This window comes from Stegodyphus dumicola, chromosome X2 (genome assembly GCF_044657685.1).
Source record: "Stegodyphus dumicola isolate Sdum_Otavi_A_Nest chromosome X2, ASM4465768v1".
Lineage (NCBI taxonomy): Eukaryota > Metazoa > Arthropoda > Arachnida > Araneae > Eresidae > Stegodyphus > Stegodyphus dumicola.
The window spans coordinates 174,074,951-174,095,705 of NC_140781.1; the positions used below are offsets into that span (position 1 = coordinate 174,074,951).

Here is a 20,755-nt window from a genome sequence, read left to right on the forward strand (position 1 = left end):
TCAGAAATGTTCCTCTTTTTTTACTTAAATTACTTTGCTTGCAATATCTGTTAAGGGAAAACTGATATACGATGAAAATTTAGAAAATGTTCAGAATTTAGATTTAAATTAGTTAAATATCAATATGAGTGGAAAAATAAATTGCATTTATTATTAAGTTCCAAGCGAATAGAATAAATATGCCTTATTATTATTTATTTCCTCTATTTTGAACTGAAATTTCATCATTAAATCTTGTAATATAGTTTAGTTGTGCATAGTTTTTTTTTCCTCTTATTGTAAACTAGTTCTGTAAATTGAACTGTTATTTAAAATTTTAAAAAAGTAATTATTTTCCATGGTTGAGGTTCCCCCTTTCTCTGCCCATGCTTATTCTCTTGTCCCCCATGCTTATTCTCTCTTAATAAATACTGCATTTCTCATATTTTAAATTACGAGTCTAATTTTTGAAGTTATGCAGTTGTGTATAATGTAATTAGATAGGTGCTTATTTTTCTTCTTAAAATGTGCTTGAAAAGTGCTTATAGGTGCTTATTTTTTGAACTAAAATGTGGCTATGAACCCTGTTAGATATTAACTGTTTTTGTAATTTTAACTATAACTGACAAATAGTAGTAACTAACTGATAGATTAGATATTAACTTACTTTTTAGATAACATTAACAAGATTTAACTACTTTTTTTTTCAAAAGTTGATTAAACATATTTCAAAATATTTACTACCTGTGACATCATTTAAGTTTGAACTGTGAGATTTTTTAAGTTTGGTTTATCTTTCTATCTAAAATGCGTACACCATGGCATGAGCCAAAAGATGCAAGCTGAAACGATATTTTTTAGCTGTGTGTTAGTAAATCTCTGTTTCACCAGTTTGATTGTAATTAAAAAATAAAAAGTTTTATAAAATAAGCTCTTATTTAAAACACATAAAATATATAGTGATATAAGAAATTATCATATAGTTTAATGGGGACAAGATATTTTATCTTTACAAAATTCATGTGCAATTTTATATCATGAATAATAATAGTGGGGCATCCTTAATCAATTTATAAAGATATTAGCCTGTACTTTTGGCAATGCGATTCAATGATTAGATTTCATAATTTGGGTGCCCACACTTAAAATTATTTGTGATGTAAAATTGCAGATAAATTCTGTGAAGAAAATTATCTTTTATCATGTTTCTATTATACTAAATTATAAATTTTCTCCTTTTAATTCATTAAATATAAATTTTACATGAAACATTTTTTTATTAAAAAAATTGCTTTATTTTCTTTGTAGTCTCAGTCACATATTATTAATCAACTGTTCAATTGAAAGATAATTTTTAACATTGAATATCCACTCGTTATTTCCATCAATTCTGTTATTATATAATTTTTAACAATGAATATCCACTCTTTATTTCCATCAATTCTGTTATTATTTACATCTCTTTGATAAAATGTGATTTCTAACTTAATGTTAACATTTATGTATATAATCTCTGATAAAAAATTAAATATATTATTAATGTATGTATTTTTTGGCACTATACTTACGTTCTTTCCATTTCTCTAATGCATTATTATTGTACATTTTCTATCCTGTCTTTGCTGTCCGACTCTTAATTTAAGTCATTCTTGTGATTTTACTGTGCTAAGAATAATGTGCACAAAAATTAATATGGCAGGTAATGGTAACTTCAAATTGTGTTTTCCTGAAGAACCAATGTTTTCCCTTCTGCTTAAGGTCACAGTGCAGCATATTTTTTTTTAATGTAGAAAACATCACAATTAATATTTTTTTTTTGTCATTCTTGTTTTAAAAGGGAGTGAAGACCTTTGTTTTATAATCTTTAAAAATCTCAAAGCTTTAGAACTGATAATTTTTAGATGTTGAAATTTTAAGAGTAGAGTCATGTTGTCCAAAAATGGAACAATTTTCGAAAATTTGCCAAAAAACTGAATTTCACTTTGAAAATTTCAGGTGAAAATCATTCAAAAAATTTTTTTTATGCTTTATCCGATTATCCAACAAGTAAAATCCTAAGATTTTTAGTTTTTTTAAATGAAGGCATATGTAGAAAATCATTAAGAAGATGTCAGAAAGTGTTATTTTTATGGTTTTGAAGCGTTTATAAAATACTGCAAAAGTGTAATTCAGTACAAAAAATTCTCCTTTAAAAAGATGCAAAGCCAATCATATATAGTTCTGAACAAAAAATTAGTCTAAAATCTTTTCTGAGTGTACATGTTGTGGGTGAAGGCATCAGGAATTAGAATATAAACTCAAAATTGTATTCTAACAGATGATTTTCAAGATGGCATTGGTTGAATATATAAGTGACTACATTTATTTTTCTTATTGGAAGTAGAAAATTAAATTGCTGAGAATAATTATACAGAAATAAATGTGAAGAATGCTGATTGATATCTTTAGAAACTTGTTCTGCTTTTATAAGTTCATAAAGCTCATAGCTTTATCATGTAATGCTCTAGTTGAAATTGTGATTCATGAAACCAAAAGAATGAACTGTGACAATTTTGAATTGTTCTAATTGAGACAGATTTTTTAGTGAACTAAAAAGGAATGCCTTTCATGGCAATGAACTAGTTAATTTCATCCTGTAGAAACTAGTAGGAGTGTTGGAATCATTGAAAGTACTTCAGAAATCATATACTTTTAGCTCAGATTTTTTTGCGACTACCTTTTTTTTTTTTTTAACTAACAGAAATTTTGAATTAAGAATTCCTTGTATTTAATCTTTCCTTCTCATAGCATGTATTGTTCTATAGTTTCAAGTGCAGTACAATGTAGATCTACAAAGTTGGACTAATTTTTTAATAAATTTCAGCAAGCATACCGAATGATACACTACCCGGCATTAAAAATGCAACATCCAAAAGAAGTGGCCAGAAAGTTATGAAACTCGGCGAAAAGGGAAAAAGACAGCAACGTACAATAAGCGATCTTTATTTCAAGCTGATATACATAATACAGAGCGAGAACAGCATTGGCTCAGTAGGTTTTAGCTTAGTTTAGAATGAAATCTATCAACTTTGGATGGTGATAAAGGAAGTAACACATCTAGATACAAAGAGACTACAGATGGCGTCCTGAGGAATGGCTCTCTATTCCTTGTCAACCATTTGCCACAGTTCCTCTTCTAAACGTGGCAATGGCAGGGTCTGCAAATGGTGTCCAATCACGTCCCAAATGTGTTCGATTGATGAGAGATCAGGAGAGAATGGTGACAAGGGAAGCATCTGTACATCTGGTAGACCACATTGGCTGATGCGAGCAGTGTGTATTTGGGCATTGTCCTCCTGATAAAGGGCACTGAGCACTCCCGGAAGGTAGGGAAGTGTCACTGGCCACAGTACATCATCCATGTATCATTGGGTCGTTATAATACCCTGAGTACAAACTAGAGGTGACCTCCAATCGTATGCAATTGCGCTGTTAAACATGATACTGCGTTGTTGTGCCGTGGGGCATTCCACGATTGCTGCCGGATTGGACCTGTCTCCACATCGATGCTACACTTCTAAGTGGCGATCATCCTTTGTGAAACAGAAGCATGACTCATCTGAGAACACAACCTGGTGCCATTTCATCATCCACATCGCTCGAGCCTGGCACAATTGCAGACGTTGCATCTTGAGGTCAATGAAAGTCTTTTTAATGGACACCACAAGTGCAGGCCACTAGCCACCAATTGACAGCAAATGGTTCTAATCGATATGGGAACATCCAGGGTGTCTTGAACATGCTGCAGAAGGGAGGTAGAAGTGGCTTGCAGGCTGGCTGCAGAGGCACCCCTCGAGTCACTTTGGCTGCAGAGGCACCCCTCGAACTTGCCGCATTTCCGTGTTCCAATTATCATCACTACAGTCGGTGCACATTGGACACGTTCAGGTGTGTGTCAGCTGAGATTTGCCATATGGACCAACATGTCCTTCTCAGTCCAATCGCCACGCCCCTCCTAAAATTGTCTGTTTGCTGGAACTGCCTCTGTTGATGTTGGCTTGGGATTCTCTGCTATTACACACATCCTCTGAGATAAGAACAAATTTTTTATGATTTCCCTAGCAGAAATAACAGCACGGAAATTGAACATTCTACAGGTTCCTTCCTTTTTATCTCCTTCAACATGCATTGGAGAGGTGCACATTTTACATCATTCGCATAACTCGGTAATGTGCCTCTAACTTGAAATTTGCAGAATTTTCAGGCCGCTCCTTGCTGTTGAATTTCCAGTGTCAGGTAGTGTAATTGACAGTATTTCTTGCTACGAGATCTCAATTCACATTTCCTAAAATGTTGTCTGCTTGTAGGCAAAAGTTTCTAATGTGGCTTTGAACCAGCAAACATCTGCTGTCATGGTTTCAAAAGAATCGCTATAACGTTTTGCTATAAATTAGGAAATTTGCTGAATTTTATCAAACAAACTATCACCAGAGATTTGGGATTTACTTAAATTGTGTTTCAAAATGACAAGTATATGCTTGAGTTGGAGATGACCACCACAACCACAGAAATTCCAGTTTCAGAAATCTCGGTAGAGACCATGTTAGCAACTTTTTTTTTTTAGAAAGGAGATAATATAGTAGGAGTTTATTCTTGAGGATTAAACCATGGGTTCTATATTTTATAAAGCCGTAATGGGCGGATTTCTGAAGCACTCAGTCAATCAAATAACTGGTTTCTACTGCACAGTAATGTGCCATATAATTCCATTCCCATTAAGCAGTTTCAAGAAAATTGTCAACTCCCAATTACACTTATTCACAAGATTTAATACCTGCAGACTCCCTTTTTTCCCCCAGAAAATGAAGGTTATTATTTTAATTGGATTGTGGAGTTTCAGAAAACTGTAATCAGGCTTTAACAGTATTACAAAGGTTCAGTTCTACAAAGGAATCAATCAAACAACTATATGAACACGCCAAGCCTTGTATAGACTTATTTAGGATTGTATGTTGAAGGCTAAGAAGTAAGAATGTTGTTTTCATTAACTTTTGCTTTTTTGTGAACCTAGTCCTAAAATTTTGTAGATGCACTATATACCTCCTTTCTATTTCAAAAGTGTTCCTTATCAGACCTAAATTAATTTATTTGTGTAACTAATCTGTGATCTAATTTATTTGTGTAGCAATTTATATATTATAGGTAATTTAATTTTTCTGAATTTTACATTAGATTAAAGGAACATTGTGAAGATGCTGAAAAATTGCCTATCTTAATATTTCCTGAAGGTTAGTTTTTTTTTCCCCCAAGATATAGCTATCTTATGTATCTGTCATATGTCTAAAGCACATAAATAATTAATGATTGTGTAGTTTTTATTTGAGCGAAAGTAGTTTGGTTGAAATTTTCGCTTAACCTGTATACCATCCAACACATGGTATCCATAAAGTCCTATGTATGTAAATATGTATCCTTTATTTTGACAACCGTATGTCGTAGACATATATTTCTGATTACAAAAATGTTTTAAATAATGCAACTATTCACATTTTGATATTTTTAAATTTAGAAAAGCGACTTTATTAAGGTCATGGAATATAAATTTTTATAAATTTCCCTAGTCCCTATAGCTAGAGTTATACTTAGTATAAAAAATAAACCACAAAATGTTCAACTTCCACATGACCCAAATCAGCTAAGATATTTAATTTGCAGTGGATTTTGGCCATATATGAGATAATTTAGTAGATAGTAATTTTTATTGCAGGTATTAATTTTGTTAATAGCTTCATTAAAAATTTATGCGGATTTTGTGTTTCATGTACTAGAGCAAAAATTTCACCAAAGCATCAATTTGAAAGTAAGTTAAAATAGTTTGAGATAGGTTTTCCCCCTTTAATGTAGCGACTTTTTTATGATTTACTAATGTGTAACCTAGATTGATGATAATTCATTAGATTAAGATTCAAAAGCACCATTTAAGTGCAAAAGTGGTGGTTAATTAGTAGACTTTAAGGGAGGCAAATACTGATGAAGGTAGCCCAAGATCTGAATTGTCATATCCAGGACCCTTGAAATTGTCATATCAAGGGCATAAAACTGCTTTTCAAGCAGCTAATAAATTAAATTAACAGACAGCGTGGAAAACAAACCGTTTTCTGTCATTGTTGGCTCCAAAAACAGTGAAGCAACTACAAGAGACTTGATTTTAAACATTTTGTCACAGAAACTCATATGAGCCATTCTACTCCTGCATAAAGTCTTCACAAGGTTGGAATTTATGCAAATGATGTTATGAATTGTGTAAGTGGAAGCTGAAGCCTGGGATAATTTTTCTAGAATGCAAATGCTATAAGATTGTATGCTTTTATATATGAATAAGACTTCCCTTCTGAAAATTCGCATTGGTCAAAATATTTCATGACAATCTCCATAGCTATTTTCATTACATAACATATTAACATCAGAAACCTTTTTTTAAAATTGATATTTCATTTTTACTTAAATATAGATTTAAATATTTCACAGTTCACTTTGTTTACAACCCTTGAAAACTTTAAATATCTTGATTAACTTTTATTAGATGGGAGGTAAATGTTTTGTGTTTTATATATTAGAATGAGTATAAACTTTTACTGAATATAATCATGAGTGCTGTGAGAACTTATAAAAAGTTAGATTTCATAACTTTTATAAAAGTGATTTTTTTAAATTAAAAAGTGCTAAAATGCAAATATTTGTATCATTTAAAACATTTTTGTGATTAGAAGTATATGTTTATGACGAACAGTTGCAAAAATAAATGGTGCATAAGTATATTTATGGGCACTGTGTGTATACATTCAACTGTATTTATCGTAGTACCTTTAAATAAGTACATATATGTGCATTATAAAATATGCATAAACCTTAATGCTGCATATTGTATGAAAAATAGTCTTGATGGAAAGTAGCTGGAGATTTTAGAAAATATTCTTACTTTTGGATTTTTGAGTCACTTTGATTTTTCAGGTGGAAACGCTTAAAATAATAGAAGTCTTTAAAAATATTTTTCTTCTGTAAATTATTATTTAGTTAACTCATTATCTTTTTATTGTTGTTGCTTTTGTATTTTTTTCCTGTTTCTATTTCATTGCTTGAATATGTTACAGATTTATGGGTATTAAGTTAAAATGAAGGAAAGGTGTTTTAGCAAGACATTTTTTGCATATAATGATAGTTTTTAGCCAACTGCCGAGTGCTGTTGGCCACAACTCCTGGATTGATGAGTGCTATCACTTACTGCAGGCTGAGGTGAAAAGTTTGGTGTGATAATCCCATATCAATTGCTTGTTTGGTAAAGGAGATAATACAGTTTCACCAATTATGCTAATTGACGTATACATGTTGAATTCATGTTAAGTGAGATTTTCCATTAATTAATATTAATCTAGGTGGTATACAATATTAAAATACTCTTGACTCCCAGAAATTAAGGAAGGGCATAATTATTTATAATACATAAAACTGCAAAATTTACATCATGTGTAGATAAGTAATTTGTTTTATTTCACAATGCTTTACTTTTTTGAAAAAAATAATCGAGAGCTGTATTGAAAAACTGTATCATGAGAAGAGCAGAAAAACTTCTGGTAAAAAAGCTGAAAAAATTATTCGGCAAAATATGTTAACCTCTGGTGTGAATGCAGGCTTTGCACATACTATCAACCAAGTTTTGAGACACTTTCAGATAGGAGTAAAGCATCTAACTCTCACTGCAGTGCAATTTATTTCAGTACAACTCATTTGATGAAATTCCCAGAAGTTCTGCATTTATTCTTTTTTGCTTTTTTTGGCTCTAAACAATTTTTTTAAATCTGTTTATCTAAAAATATTTGAAAATTAAGGTATAAAGTGCTTTTTCAAATGTATTTTTTTAAAAACTTTGTTTAATTTTAAAAGGTTAGAATGTTCTGAGATACATTGCTTGGTGGCCCTATTATCACAATCTGATTAATTATATGGGTATTAAGTTTATGTTACTTTTTTCAGAGCTTTTTCTCTCAATTGTATTAATGATTTGAATGAGTAAGCTAAATCCCTTCGAAAAATAACTAAAGGGGGAGGGAGAGCAAAATACTGAAAGATTCAAGTCGTTAAAAATCTGATAAAAATATTACAAAATAAAAGATTTAGATTAGTAAGCAAAACTGAGTCAGCATAGTGGCAAAATATTAGATCTTCCTGCCAGTTTTTTTTTTTTTTTCCACCTTGTAATTTCCAGAAATTAATTGTTTTAAAGGGAAAAAAATTATCGCCATATTTTGAAAAAATAAAATTGAAGGAAGTTAATAGTGTATGTAAAACATTATACATGGGGAATGCAAATAAATAAATGAAGAATCAATGTCGAAATGAGATGCTTGAATTCTGCCATATTTCTATTGATCCTGGATATCCTGCTTAAGGGCCTAAAATTTAAACAAATTCTTATACTTCAGTCATGTCATGTAGTTTCATTATTACAGGGAGCCCACCAGTGGCCGAGTGGTAAAGTCGCTGAACACTGTTAGTTCGGTCCGAGGTTCGAATCCCGCGGACGAGCTGGCTGCATGGGCATTTTCGTGGTATTCCCCATTTGTAACGTGTTAACAAGCCAGTTTCCCATAGAAAGTCCTCCACGAAGACATCCCTCCCTTTTGTTAGTTTGGTACATTTATATGTACCATATTGGCAACACCAAGTTTCTTCTCTGCATGCGAGCTATGGATGCCGTTGTAATGTTGTGCACGTGTTGTTAATTTTCAATAAAAAATGTGAAAAGATACGTTTCTTATTTTTCGACTTACTTCTTCATATGATATCGATTTATTTAACACCTTCAGGTAGATACCCCTTGTGTGCTTTGGCATAATTGAATAATCCATTATTACAGGGTTTGTTAGAGATTTTTGTCTCTAATATTACTAGAAGTTTCTACAGCAAGAAAAAGAAGTAGAAGTAACTACTGTATTACATTAAATAAGAACTAAACTAAATAAACATTTCAAGGAGGAGAGATGATGTAGTAAAAGGTTTACAATAAGTTATATTTTCCAACACATTCTACAAAATAAGAACAAGAATAAAATAAAATGCACTTACCGAACAGCAGAAATACAGCACTTTTTCGAACAGCAGAAATACAGCGCTTTTTCGAACAGCAGAAATACCAATTTCATGCCGCCATGTAATCACTATCGTATTTATATGACAGCCAGACACACTATCCAGAAAATTAATACTGTGGTTCACAAAGAAATAAAATAACAAATAATCACAAATCCCTACTTCTATCATGTGCAGCCACTAAAAATAATCTCCCAGACCCTCTTTCCACACCTTCAAATACCCACTGCCCTTCAACAGGATGGCCACGATGATATTTCCTTTTGCCGAACTTCAATTCAACAACTTCCACCATTTTGTCTTTCTTCCCTAGCTTCTCAGACAAAGAGCATGGTGCAAACAAGCAATCTCCAGCGAAAGATTTTTCAATGTCAACAGGGTTGCCATACAACGCGCAATCGCCCGAAAACCAGCACAGAACACATATCGCCACATTTGGTGAAATTAGGGCGTATATCAGAGTTGTACCGAATACCAGAAGAAAAGAGAAAGTCTAAGTGGGATAAAAAGGCTGAATTTGGAATTTTACTTCGATATACGGAAGTTGGATATAGAGTTTTGATGAATAACAGAATAATAGTTGCCAGGCATGTTGACATTATTGAAGAAGACATAATGTGTGTAGGTTGTGATGATGAAGATAAGAATGATGATACAAATAAGAATGAACCTCAAGAAGTGTCATGTGAATCGAGTAATAATAACTCCAAGGACAGTGTGATAAATGAAGATGAAACAAAAATTGGAATGAGACCAAAAAGGCAAATCAAACCACCAGTTCGATTTCATGAAGAATTCGGGTACAACTGTGTTAGTGCAAATTTTTGTGATGCTACAGTTCCAGGTAACTTTGAGGAGGCAACAACATGCAGTGAGGCTGGACATTGGGAAGAGGCAATGGACAGTGAAATGAACAGTCTTGTTAAAAATAACATTTGGACACTAGTGACTAAACCAGAGGATAAAGCAATTCTAGATGTGAAGTGGGTATTGAAAAGAAAACCAGGTAATGTTTTTAAAGCTAGATTAGTGGTTCAAGGTTTCCAGCAATAAGATAGTATTGAGGATACTTCTTCCCCTGTCATTAAGATGCAAACCTTAAAACTGTTACTTTCATATTCTTGTCAGTATAATTTAAATATTCATCAAATGGATGTTGAGACTGCCTTTTTAAATGGTTATGTTGTGTCTGAGGTTTATGTTAAACAGCCACAAGGCTATAATGATAATTCAAATAGAGAGTATAAATTAAAGAAAGCGCTATATGGGTTGAAAGAAAGCCCTCGTGCTTGGTATGAGTGTTTTAACGTGAGAGTTTAGGATTTCGTAGAAGTAAATATGATTATTGTCTTTATGTAAAATCTGAAAATGATGTATTTGTATATATTCTTTTATTTTTTGATGATTTGTTGATATGTTGCAGAGATACTCGGGTAATTAATGATATTAAGGAACAACTACATAATAAATTTAAAATGAAGGATTTAAATAAAATAAAAAGCTACATTGGAATTGATATTGAATATGATAATGAGAAAAATAATATCTTAACACTGAGTCAGGAAAATTATATTGAATCTTTAGCTAAACTGTATGGTATTGAAAATTCAAAGCTTTATGATATACCAATGGAGACTAATCTTAAACTAAGCCAATCTAATTTAAATCAAAATGTCGAATATAGAAATCTAATAGAAGCACTCTTGTGTATTAGTCATGGTACTAGACCAGACATATCTTTCAACGTAAATTATTTAAGTAGATTTCAAAATTGTTATGATGAGACACATTTCAAATATGCTTTGAGAGTTTTAAAGTATTTGTACTTAACAAAACATCTACAACTAACCTATAGTAAAAATCTTAAAACTGATATTATGAATTGTTATGTTGATGCTGATTGGGCAGGTGATATTGTTGACAGAAAGTCAACTAGGGTTTGTTATTGAATTATTTGGTAATCCAATTTACTGGAAATCCAAAAAACAAAATTGTGTGACAAAATCTTCCACTTTTGCTGAATATATTGCTCTATCTGAGGCTGTGACAGAAATTAATTCTTAAAAAATGTTGTGAATAATGTTTTTGCTGATATAACTCACCCCATTAAAATTTATGAAGATAATTCAGGAGCTTTGGCCATTGCTAATTATGGGAACTTCACTAAAAATTCAAAACACATAGAAGTTCAATATCATTATGTTCACGAAAATGTTCAAAATGGAGTAATTGAAATTGTAAAGATTGATTCAGAAGCAAATATTGCAGATATCTTTACTAAGTCTTTAGGAAAGATTAAATTTATGAAATTCAGAGAAGGTTTGAAATTGAAATAAATTTTGTATACTGTTTATTTAAGTGATGTTAATTTAAATATTTTTGCTTGAAATGAAATAGATTTTTGTAATGTCCTTATGTAAACTAAATTGTGTTTAACTTTGATTTTAACATTTAAGTTAATGAAAGAAACTTTTTTAAAAATAATTTGTGTTAAGTGTTGAATGTTATTGTTTATATCTATGCTTAATTGTAAATGGTAAAGATGAAAAGGTTGCTTATATCTATGTTTGTTTGTAATTAGTAAATATAAATGTAAGGTGGCGTGTTAGTTTGGTACATTTATATTTACCATATTGGCAACACCAAGTTTCTTCTCTGCGTGCGAGCTATGGATGCCGTTGTAATGTTGTGCACGTGTTGTTAAGTTTCAATAAAAAATGTGAAAAGATACGTTTCTTATTTTTCAACTTGCTTTTTCATATGATATCGATTTATTTAACACCTTCAGGTAGATACCCCTTGTGTGCTTTGGCATAATTGAATAATCCATTATTACAGGGTTTGTTAGAGATTTTTGTCTCTAATATTACTAATATGGTGCATTAAATACTAATATATCAGTGAAATGTATATAACTAGAGTTAGAAATCCTGATAGATGTAAAGCCTGAAGTTCGAGAATTTATGGTATGGGCATAGTGCATTTCTGTATTAGCTTTTGAACTATGTCAAGCATTATATGTATTGCATAGTAGAAAATTGCACATTTCTATGTATTTTTAAATGAGAAATTTGAACATATGATAGATACATGAGTAACGGGCAGTTTAGGTTTAATGAGTTAATTCTGTAAAATTATGTTACAGGCACCTGTATAAATAACACATCTGTGATGATGTTTAAGAAAGGAAGTTTTGAAGTTGGTGGTACCATATATCCAGCAGCAATCAAAGTAAATCATTTTGGTTTCTTTTTAAAGAATATGACATTTAAAAATTCAGAAGATGAAATATGAACTGTTATAAACAAACAAAGCAAAATAAAAAAGCACATTTTCTTTTAAATTTCAAATGATATTTATGACTGTCATATAAATATTTTCATACAGGAAAAGAAAAATATCCATCTACAATCATTTAAGATGTTATACTCCCCTGATCTCGCACTTCACCTTCTCATGGGTTGATATTGTTGGAGGATACAAATAGAATATTATTACAATATTTCTCTTTTGATAATGATAACTGGTCCATAGTTCTTTGTCTGCTTCATACAAATATATGTCATATCTTTTTTTGTTTCGATTTTAGATTGGAGAGGTTTTTCTGGTAGGTGTTGTATTTTTATGGTATCATTATCATTTCCCTGAAATGTTTCTTCTTATACATCAAAAATAATTTTTTTTTTAAAGATGGTAAATTTATGCAGTAATATGTAGGTTGTATCTGCATGCTTTCTTTGCTAAAAAATTAAACAGAAAGACTTAGTTTAATTAGTGGACAGTAATGGATATTATTTTGGTTTAAAAAGAGAAGTGATATTTTTAATAATCATCTGTTGACCTTTATGTAAACAAAAATTCTTTCTCCTTCACAGAAGGCAGGATCTTGGATTTATGTTTTGTAGAAACCATGCAGTAATGAGGAATATATTTCTAATTATTTTTGGAAAAAAAAAAAAAAAAAAAAAAAAAAGTTTAGCCTTTATTAGTTTATATAGCTTTATTTATTTTTAGAATAGGCACTTCGGGGTCATTAATCCCTAACCTGGCTTACCTAGTAACCATTGTAATGACAGCTGTGACAGGTAGTCAATTATTCTAATTGTTTTTTCCTATTTCATTTCCATTTGCCATGTTTCAGTTTGTTAAAAGCACATTAATAAATGCTGATTTGAATGATATTCTTGAATGAAGTGTGGGAAATCAGGGCTGTGTGATGATGACAATACACTTTAAAACCACGCTTCAGAGAGGTTAAAAAATCCTTGAACTGCCTATTTTAAAATAACATGTAAGTGCATCTAATTTTAAAGCATCTAATAAGTTGCACCTACATTTGATTTAGATTTTTTTTTTAAACTGCTCATGTACTGCGTATTGCAGGGATACAAGTTTATGATACTTTTTGTATGTTAACTTGTTATGTGATAGATAATCTTCCAAATTATTTAAATCACGTGAACAAAAAATTTTGATTAAAGTGCATTTCCTTTGGGGATATTTAGGTAGAATGCTATGTAATTTTAATATTTGTCATATGAAATTCAAGTAGACTATGAATCTTGACATTACTTGAAAAAAGATCTCATCATTTCTTCAGATAAGGAGTTAGAGTTTAACAAAAACAAATAGGTTTTTTTTGTTGAGGGGGGGGGTTAACATTAGCTTGGAATTATGAAGAATGGAAAAAGTAAGTTAATGTATAATGATGAATGCGGCTTTGATATCTGTGTGTGTATGTTTGTAAGTATACATTATTAAAAGTAACATTAACATATATTTGTTCTAAACTTGATAAAAACATGTTGCCTACGGTATCATATGCATTAAGGATGTATTTTTCTTGACTAGTTTGCCGCAGCTTTTTGGTTAAAGATTTACTACCATTTCATTGTGGTTTTGTTCATCACTTACAGGGCTTTTTTTATATCATTTTCTGAGGTCATTAATATATATAGTACAAAGTCTGCAATGCAGAATTGTTGGGACTTTGGCAATTCTGGATTTTGGAAATTTCCAGATTTTGGGTCATCAATTTAAATTTAATAAGGTCACATGTAGAAATTATAAATAAAAAAATGTAAAATGTTTGAAATTATGGAGCATTTATGATCTTACAGGAACTAAAATTTGCATCAGCAGCAACAAAAAAACAACAGGAAAAAATAATGTAACATTTGTTTTGTTGTATTAAATATTTTTCAATGCGTTTTAAACAGTTTCATTTTATGTTAACACTTTCCCTTTAATTTTATAGCGAGAGATAATTTCTTGTTGAGTTGCAACATTTCATTCTTTGCCATGCTGTAAATTCTATATAACTAATCATTTGAAATCTTTTTATTCTCAACAACCTCTTTATAAATTTCTTTGCAATTGATAGTGATATTTTCCAAATATATACTATGGGTTTAAACCCATAGCGTATATTTTGTCACTGCTAATTAATTGCTAATAGGGACCTTGTTATTGCAATAAAGACTTTATTCAAGTGATTTTCATTTAGCATTTCTTCACTTGTTCCATTAGTTAGAAAATTTTGTGGTTCTCTATCAAAGCCACTTTTTTTTTTTTTTTTTTGTGGTTTCTTTGCTTGCTTGCATATTACCTTGGCACCAAGTGTCATCAATTTGGCTTGACTTCTTTCCTGATGTAGCTACATCTTTGTTTTTCTCCTAAAAAAAATTGAAATGGATTTTTGTGGTTTGAGTTTTACCAATAGATAAACAAGCTTTTATCCTGTTCCTTCAAGAATGAGTTATGCTACCTAAACAATATCGTTTGAATAATAACTTCATGAAATTAAACTTTGACTTGAAACTGAAATGGCAATATTTTTTGACCGATGTTCTCTAGTTGATTGACAAATGTACACCTTTCAATGAGTATGTTATCTTTTATTAAAATTCTTATCTTGATATTATAACAATAATATCCTGAACAAAAGAATAAGCTGATTGAAATCAGAAAGTTAAGACTGTAATTCCCAGTAGTAACTTAATTTAGCTTAATTGAGTTCTCCCGTTTTTGCTATGCAAACAAAGGAAAACCAGTATGCGTAACATTCCATTCCTAACAAACATCTGTTATTGGATTTCACTTACTGTGTGTAAGACTAATAAGATAGCAGAATGCTCAATTCCCCCCTCTACAACCAATTGAGGGCTACAAAATTAAAATGTGGTTTATTAACTGACAGGCAAAATGACATGCTGGATTATTTGTTGCAGATAATGATCTTTTTAAGTAAAAGAAGTATCTCAGCTAACTGCACCAAAATCAACTTGCCTCACATTTGTTTTCGAGTACCGTATTCTTTGTTCCTACAATGTGAAAAAAGGAAAATAAAAAAAAAAAACAAAAAAGTTTTTACATGAGGTCTGTGTAATAGATCGTTCCAGTTACTAGACGTCTGGATTTCAGACTTTCTCCTGTATCATAATTTTTTAACCTTTTTTGACTTGCTGCCACTTTTAATACAGTGTCACCATTAATTTGCTCAGTGCCCACGCCCCTACCAACCATTGCGTTGTAATGAAGCTATACGAGGCGTATTCAGAAACTAAGTACCGTTTTGGGAAAAAAAAATAGTAAAACAATTTTTTCAAATCCAATTTTATTTTTACATGAAAATACATGTCTTAAACTATTTTTAAACATGGTTTCTGCCAATGATCAAACACTTGTCATAGCGGGTGACCAGTTTTTGTATACCATCATCAAAGAAACTTCCCGCCAGTTTCAATAACCACGACTCCACAGCATTTTTCGTGTCATCGTCAGATCCAAAGCACTTGCCACCAAGCTCGCGCTTCATGTGCAGGAACAAGTGATAGTCGGACGGCGCCAAGTCCAGGCTGTACGGCAGGTGATCGAACTGCTCCCAATGAAACTGTCGAATTAACGATTGAGTGACACCAGCAGTATGGGGCTGAGCATTGTCATGGAGCAACACAATTCCTTTACTGAGCATTCCTCTTCGTTTGTTTTGAATGGCACGCCTTAGTTTTGTTAAAGTCTCACAATATCGTGCCACATTAATGGTTTCACCTCTGGGGAGAAATTCAGTAAGCAAAATGCCTTTCCTATCCCAGAAGACAGTGCACTTGATTTTTTGTGATGACATTGTCACTTTGAACTTTTGTTTTTTCGGAGAATGAGTGTGTCTCCACTCCATCGATTGTTGTTTCGATTCTGGTGTGAAATGACACCCCCAAGTTTCATCACCTGTCACAATTTGGTTTAAAAAGTTTTCTCCCTCATCACTGTACCGCGTGAGAAATGTCAGGCCACTACCAAGTCACTTTGTTTTGTGAATATCAGTGAGAATTTTTGGAACCCATCGGGAACACAGTTTGTGATAATTAAAGTGGTCAGACACAATTTCGAACAAAACAGTACGTGAAATTTCTGGAAATGCCTCTGAAAGAGTTGTCATTGTGAAACGTCTGTTTTCATGAATTGCTTCATCAACTTTCCTTACCAAATCATCGGTGAAAACAGAAGGCCGATCACTCCGAGCCTCGGCATGGACATTTGTTCGACCTGCATTAAACATTCTTACCCTCTTTCTCACCATTCCATCACTTATCGCATATTCACCGTAAACTTCTGTCACTTGACGATAAATTTCAGCCGGTTTAACATTCCTTGCGTTCAAAAATTTAATCACGGCACGAATCTCACAGTCAGCGGGAGAACTAATTGTCTTAAACATTTTGAATGTGCACAGCAAACTGAAATCAACATAGAGCAACCAAAATGGCGACAATTGAAAGTCAGTGAACAAGAAAGACTATTGCGCGGAACGCCTACCACAGCGCTGCGACGGCGCTAGAATGAAACGATGCTTAGTTTCCGAATACGCTACATATTAGATGTCCTTTGGATGTAATCTCTTAGGCACTAGCTGAAAACTTATAAAAATTAGTAGGCATTTTTCGCACTCAAATTATCAATTAAATTTCATTGTGCTGTATAGAAACTGAAGTTTAATGATTAAAATTGCAAAGCATTTAACAAATGTTGCAAACACGTGTGCAGATATTTGTACATTGTTGAGTTAGTGGATAAGACCACTGAACAGTGGTAGTTTGGCTCAAGTTCAAATCTCGGTGAATAGGCAGGCTGCCTTTTGTCTTAAATTTTAATAAAAAATTACATTTAATTTGCATTATATATGCTTATATTAACTTTTTCATCAAGAGTCTGTTGAGTTCTTAAAAAGGAAACTACTTTTTTGACCCTCCAGAATTTAGCAGCTGTCATAATATTACAAAGGTGATTGTATTGCAATTATATATTATTTAATAGGATATATGTAATTGCTCCCCAATGCCATTTTGTAAACAATAACTTCCATTCCATAACTTATTTGCAATATTTTTTAAAACAATAAATCTATCATTCATAATATAATTTTATCACAATAAGTGGTGAAAAAAATCCAGTGTTTAAAAGTTTATAAAGTTATGAAAGTTATTGAAAAATCAATAAATTTCATTTCTGATTTTGTTTATTACATAGATGGAGTGAATTATATTTAATTTTTTTAATGTGTTTTTATTTTTGTAAAATTTTTAAGTTATTCTTTTAACTAATTATATTTGTGCTGACATTTTATTACACATGTATTTCAGTGTCAATGATTGCAAGTATTTCAGATGCACTAACAATCACTTCTTGCATTATATACTCTTTTCATATAATAAAAAGGGAGTTTATTTGGACTTAATTTGTGTGATACAATTGATTGCTGAAGAGAATGTTGGTTTAGTATGTAAATATTATATAGCAAGTTTTCTTTGGCGAAAACTTAATTTGAAAGTTACCGAGGAGGATAACTCCTGTTAACTCCTGTTATGGTTATAGTAGTAATGCTTTGAGAATTCAAAAGCAAGTTTTTTTTTAATCAAAGGCATATGTAATTAGCAAATTTTTGTGTCTTCAAGTAGTACCTTAATTAATTTATCTTCAGCACAGCCAACACACTCTATGCAGTTAGATTAGAGTTTTCTTAAAATGCATGTGGAAAACCTGGAAGTCAGGAATTTCTTTCTCATGGTTTTGAGTGGCAACCCTGACTCAATTTAGACCACATGTGTGAAGCATCAGCTGTCATAATTTGGCCTGATTCTTCTAAAGCTACATAACTGAAACATTTTGTATACTGAAAAAAATGTTTAAATATTTGTTTTCAAAATATTAAGGTAACCAAATTTTCAAAGCAGTGTTATTACCCACTTGTTTCTCAGTGCTTTCTTACTCTTCTTCAAACCAGTAATATCTTCCATCCCAGATCTCTTCAGTGATCAACAGTGGGTGATAAGGCTTAAATTTGGAAACTAAACCACAGTACTGCTGCTGTGCTTGAGAGATATTCTACAGGAAAGTGAGTGTTTGATATATATTACAGAAACGTAGGTGCTTTCATATATTTTTAGACTTCCCCCCAAAAAAATTGTTCGAAGACCATTTTTTGATCCTGTAGCGGTGCATCAAGGGGTTAAAGGAACATTTAAAAAATGTTTGAAGCATGTCAAAGCACTAGTATTGTGCTATTCATGAAAACACATTGAACTATGAAGTCACAGTATTTCCACCTTTTCATAAAAGGAATGCAATTTTTTAAGTGCACATTTAGGTGCTGAATATTAGCATTGTAAAAATCAGTTGCAACAAACTTTTGTTGGCTTATGATAATATCATGATATATTTTGCAATTAAATTTCATTTTCTTTCTTAAAGCACATAGACTCTAAAAGTAGTCAATGTCAGTTTCACTTTCTTTCTGACAAGTCATTCCCCTCGGAACAACTGCAAAATTCAAGATCTTCTTGATAGTTAAGACCAGAGCATACTGGATATGTTGTTGAATGCTTGGAAAAAGCTGAAGTCATAAACTTAGGAAAACAATACAGCTCAGAAAAAACACTGCAAAAGAAAAAAGTATTTAAAAAATATCGATGGTATGTTGGGCTATACATATGTGACAGAGTAAACGCTGTGGCTATAAATTCAGTAGAAGTTTGTGGCAGCTTCATAATGTTCCATACAGCAAGATGTCCTCTATGAGAATATTCTGTAAGAGATGACAACACACTAAAGCCTCGTTCACATGCAATGCTCTTTCGCACAGCCACAGTTTGTATTAGGTAGAACGGGGATATGAAGCAGTTTCGCCTTCAGGACCGCTTCAGATGTATATCGCCTTCCATCCCTTAACCCATAAGCCACTGCAAGCAATGAACGATGTCACAAACGCGACTCAGACTGGTGGATTTCTAACATTTACTTACATCTTTTTTGACATTGTTTACTATTGCTACAGAATGCCATCGAGTTTAAATTCTTTAATTAATTAAAATACACCTAAATTAATTTAAAATGCAATTTATATACGAGACCAAATGATTAAAAGAAGAAAAGAAACCACATATGTTGCTTAGCGGTTTTAAATAAAATATTTTGTGGTTGCTAAAATTTCAAACTTTACTTTTTGAAAAAAAATGAATAAAACAACAAATTAATAGCATTAATGGTAATTATAAATGTTTTAATATTGATTATAAACGTTTTAGAAAATATATTATAATTAATTCATCTGTTAAAATTGTTTTTGACATGTTTTACGAAGATTTTAAGTAAAAGCTTGTAATTTATGTTTATATTAACCAATTGAATAGCACTAGGTTTTATTTTATATATATATATGTAATGAAATTCAGTAATAAAATTTTTAAGAAATTTGAAATGATTTAGTGACCGTATAGACAGCTTATATTCTTTAAACTGTATTTTCTCAGTTTGCATTTTTTTTTCAATAAATTCTGTTATTTAAAGTCCTAAAACTTATATAGATATAGCCCAAATATTTTAACCGCATAATTAAAATTATATACTTTAGAGAAACAAGAATGGGTTTTGCAAAATACTGAAAAGAAAAATTATTTGAAGTGGAAATGTGATTGAGATTATATTTATTTCAAAGTTTTTGCATAAGAACTTTTTCTCAGAAACTAATTCAATAATTACAAAATCAATCCTTAAAGTTATTAAGAACTTTCTAATAAATACAATAAGAAAACATGGGAGAAAATCATTGAAAATTGTAGGAGAAGAATGACATTTTAATTGTTAAACTTTTCTTCTAAAAATTTTAAATTAACAACAACAACAACCAAAAAAAAAAAAATACTGGCAAAAATATTTTTCTCAGCTTAAAATTATTTTGTCTTACAAAACCATTTAATAACACTCATAAAAGTAGATAAAAGTTCTTAAATAAAAAAATCATTCAAAAGGTACCGAGTCCCCCTGTCTAGTTGAAGCCAATATGCCCATCTTAGTTTTAATTTGAATGGTATTTCTGGAATACCCAGCATCAGATAACCTTGTCCGTACTTGTTTACAAATTTCTGTATTTTATACGGTTCTATGTAATTTTTTGGGATGATATTGCATCCTCAGATATCTACCAATGTGATTGTTTCGCTTACAGTCCAGCGAGCAGTCAGTTGCACGTCAGCCATGTTGTTTGATAAAACTGAGTGAACCACGCAATCGCGCAGTGCAGTATGGGAAATCCCCCCATTTGCCCTGCTTCCGAGAGGAAGGAACGTTCTACCTCCAATTCGGAGAAGCAGTTAAT

At 31.5% G+C, this 20,755-nt stretch overlaps 1 protein-coding gene across 2 annotated transcripts in view; it reads left to right on the forward strand.

Annotated features, from left to right (window-relative positions):
• The window catches only part of LOC118199665 (glycerol-3-phosphate acyltransferase 3-like), a 138,782-nt gene that overhangs the window by 97,761 nt on the left and 20,266 nt on the right, over positions 1–20,755 (forward strand). For both annotated transcript variants that reach the window (XM_085809728.1, XM_035371564.2), the window contains exons 11-12: positions 5,191–5,246; positions 12,251–12,336. In XM_085809728.1, the coding sequence (XP_085665854.1) occupies positions 5,191–5,246; positions 12,251–12,336 (142 nt within the window). The remainder of the gene's footprint in view (positions 1–5,190; positions 5,247–12,250; positions 12,337–20,755) is intronic.